This window comes from Plectropomus leopardus, unplaced genomic scaffold (genome assembly GCF_008729295.1).
Source record: "Plectropomus leopardus isolate mb unplaced genomic scaffold, YSFRI_Pleo_2.0 unplaced_scaffold26934, whole genome shotgun sequence".
Classification (NCBI taxonomy): domain Eukaryota; kingdom Metazoa; phylum Chordata; class Actinopteri; order Perciformes; family Serranidae; genus Plectropomus; species Plectropomus leopardus.
The window spans coordinates 1-3,003 of NW_024629306.1; the positions used below are offsets into that span (position 1 = coordinate 1).

Here is a 3,003-nt window from a genome sequence, read left to right on the forward strand (position 1 = left end):
CCTGTGTGTCCCCCTGTGTGTCTCACCTGTGTGTCTCACCTGTGTGTCTGTGTTCCAGGTGAGGTCTTTGACTACCTGGTGGCTCACGGACGGATGAAGGAGAAGGAGGCGCGGGCGAAGTTTCGTCAGGTGATCTGAGCCGACTGCAGAGATCTGCTGTGTCCTCAGAGACATTTCACTTCATGCTGTAGTCCTAGTTTAAAAAACTTTCCAGGGTTCCCATGGTCATGGAAAACCTGGAAAAGTCGTGGAATTTCATTCACATTTTCCAGGCCTGGAAAAGTCAAAGAAGTAGTTAAAATTAGTAAATTTTTGAAAGAAACTCAAGAAGAAGCTGCATCACAAAGATGTTAATAACAGAAGATGTATCACCGCGGGCCAAATCTGGCCCCTGATGGGGCCCAAACATTTTCTAATGACACTAAAAATAAAGTGATGGACTCTGTGAACAGTTTTTGTCCTTTTAGTCTCCAGAAGGTGTCAGAGACATAAAACAACATCAAAATAGAGCCAGAGGAGGATCCCCCACACCCCTGACAGAGGACACAGCTGAGACACTGATGTCCTAAAATACTAAGTGTCTGAAATCCTAGAAATGTCCTAAAATCAGAGAAATGTCCTAAAATCAGAGAAATGTCCCAAAATTGTACAAATGTCCTTATATCCTAAAAAGTCCTAAAATCCTAGAAATGTCTTAAAATCTTAAAAATATCAAAAAAAAAAATCCCCCAAAATTCCGAAAACCTAGAAATTGTCCTAAAATTCTAGAAATGTCATAAATTCTAGAAATGAAATCCACGTCTCTTTGGACATCCACACAGCTGAGCTGAGGTGTCCTAAAAAGGCCACCGTACACACGTTAAAGTCTCTCTGGCGCCACCTGCAGGACAAACGTTACTTCGTTGGTAAAAGCCTGCTGACGTGTCGCTCGTTTCTCTTCACTCTTCTTCTGTTTCTGTTTTCCGTCAGATTGTGTCGGCGGTGGAGTACTGTCACCAGAAGAGGATCGTCCACCGAGACCTCAAGGTGATGATCATTCATGACAACAACAAAAATAAACTTTATTCATGTCGGGCTTTTTCAAATCAAAGTTATAAAGTTAAACTCATCCGACTAAAATTCGTCGTTACCGTCTGAAGACGTTTGAGTTTTCGTCGCTCTGTGTCGCCTTGAAACAGGAAGTTGTTGTAACTCGGGCGTACATTGTGCAATATGCCCCAAACTTGAGTCCCGGCCTGAACGCATCTGCAGGGCTCCATGCAGTCCTCGTCATAGCGCCACCTACTGGCAACGGGAAGTTACATGTTTACATTTTGGCGTGCACCTTCTTACAGGTTAATCACATTCAGCTCAAACTTGGTAACAAAAGCCTTAAAGCCTCGAAGATGCCTCCTTGTGAAGATTATAGGTTTTTCTTCGAAGGGCGTTACCATGGCGACACAGTATTTGCCACCAAACAGGAAGCTGTTGTAACTTCACTTTGCATCCGCCGATTGGCCCCAAATTTCACAGGTGTGATCAGGCTGCAGGCCTGAATTTATCAACATGTCAGTGGCCTGTCTGACAACAGGAAGTAAGCCTTGCTAGACGATTATCTTTTAATTAACAAGAAATTTTCGTGGTTCGGTCCACAAATGATGTTCACCGAGATGACGTGGAGTTGATGTGAAAATACGGTAAGATATCTCCCTCCAGGGCCCAAACTCTGCGTGCATTATCCCACTTTCACAGAAACGAACGACCGCTTCAGCTGGAGTTCATCAGCCCCCGACGTACGAGGGCCCTTCATCGCCGCTTGCAGCTTTAATCTTTTTCTTTTTTTTTTTTACATAAGTTAAAACAGAGTCAGCAAACATCGTATAATTCTTATGACAGAAAATAAAAGGTTTGCTGTGTGTGTGTGTGTGTGTGTGTGTGTGTGTGTGTGTGTCAGGCAGAAAACCTCCTGCTGGACGCCGACATGAACATTAAGATCGCGGACTTCGGCTTCAGTAACGAGTTCACGCCGGGCAGCAAGCTGGACACCTTCTGCGGATCTCCTCCCTACGCCGCTCCAGAACTCTTCCAGGTGAGCGCCAGGCTCCGCCCACCACACCTGCTGACATCATCACTCATCACGCTCTGCTTCACATGTCACATCCTCACCTGTACAGCTCACTGGTCCCGTTAAAGGTTCAGTGTGTCAGATTTAGAGGAGCTCGCGGTGCAGTGGGGGCTGCTGGGTAATGTAGTCGTGTAACTCTGCAGGGGAAGAAGTACGACGGGCCGGAGGTGGACGTCTGGAGTCTGGGAGTGATTCTGTACACGCTGGTCAGCGGCTCGCTGCCTTTCGACGGCCAGAACCTCAAGGTGTGGACAAAATAACAGAAACAGCCTCAAAAAACAAAAACATCAGAAAAATAAATCTTAGATTTGATAATAAGGTCATAAAATTTCCACAATAAATTCCCAATATTTTTAAACTGGAGATCACCTCAGGAAATTAAAATTGTAAAAAAATTTTTTTCAAGATTAATGGGCCAAAATGATTAATCAAGAAAAAAAATCAGTTAAGAGAAAGCTTTAAATATATAAAGGTGGATTAGGGCCACATTGGAAAAATGAAGATTTTGAGGTTACAATCATAATACTACAAGACTTAATTAAGAGTTTGATAACATAATATTTTTGTAATATTATTTTCATAAATTAAGACTTTGGTCTCAGAATATTATGACTATTTTTCTTGAAATTTGTTTTCTCATAAATGACATTTTTTTCTTGAAGTTATAACTTAATTCTCATTACTTCTTCTTTTATTGTTTTAATGTTTTGTTTTTTAATTGTGATTTTATTCTTGTATTACATCCTTGTTTTTCTCAAAAGTATGACTTTATTTTCATATTATGATGTTTTTATTTCTCAAAATTATGACGTGATTCTTGATATCGGCAATTTATTTATTCCAATATGAACAAAATTCTCCTTCATGTATTTTTCTAAGAGTCAGTTACTCTTTTACTA

The 3,003-nt window shown here is 41.3% G+C and overlaps 1 protein-coding gene across 1 annotated transcript; it reads left to right on the forward strand.

The window, feature by feature from the left end:
* Positions 1–58: 58 nt before the first annotated feature.
* Positions 59–2,932, forward strand: LOC121937628 (MAP/microtubule affinity-regulating kinase 3-like; the record flags this gene model as incomplete). Its single annotated transcript, XM_042480957.1, has 5 exons — positions 59–129; positions 970–1,026; positions 1,934–2,068; positions 2,248–2,349; positions 2,866–2,932. Coding segments are annotated over 5 exons (389 nt in total), but the record flags the coding sequence as incomplete, so codon positions are not given.
* Between the last annotated feature and the right edge of the window lie 71 nt (positions 2,933–3,003).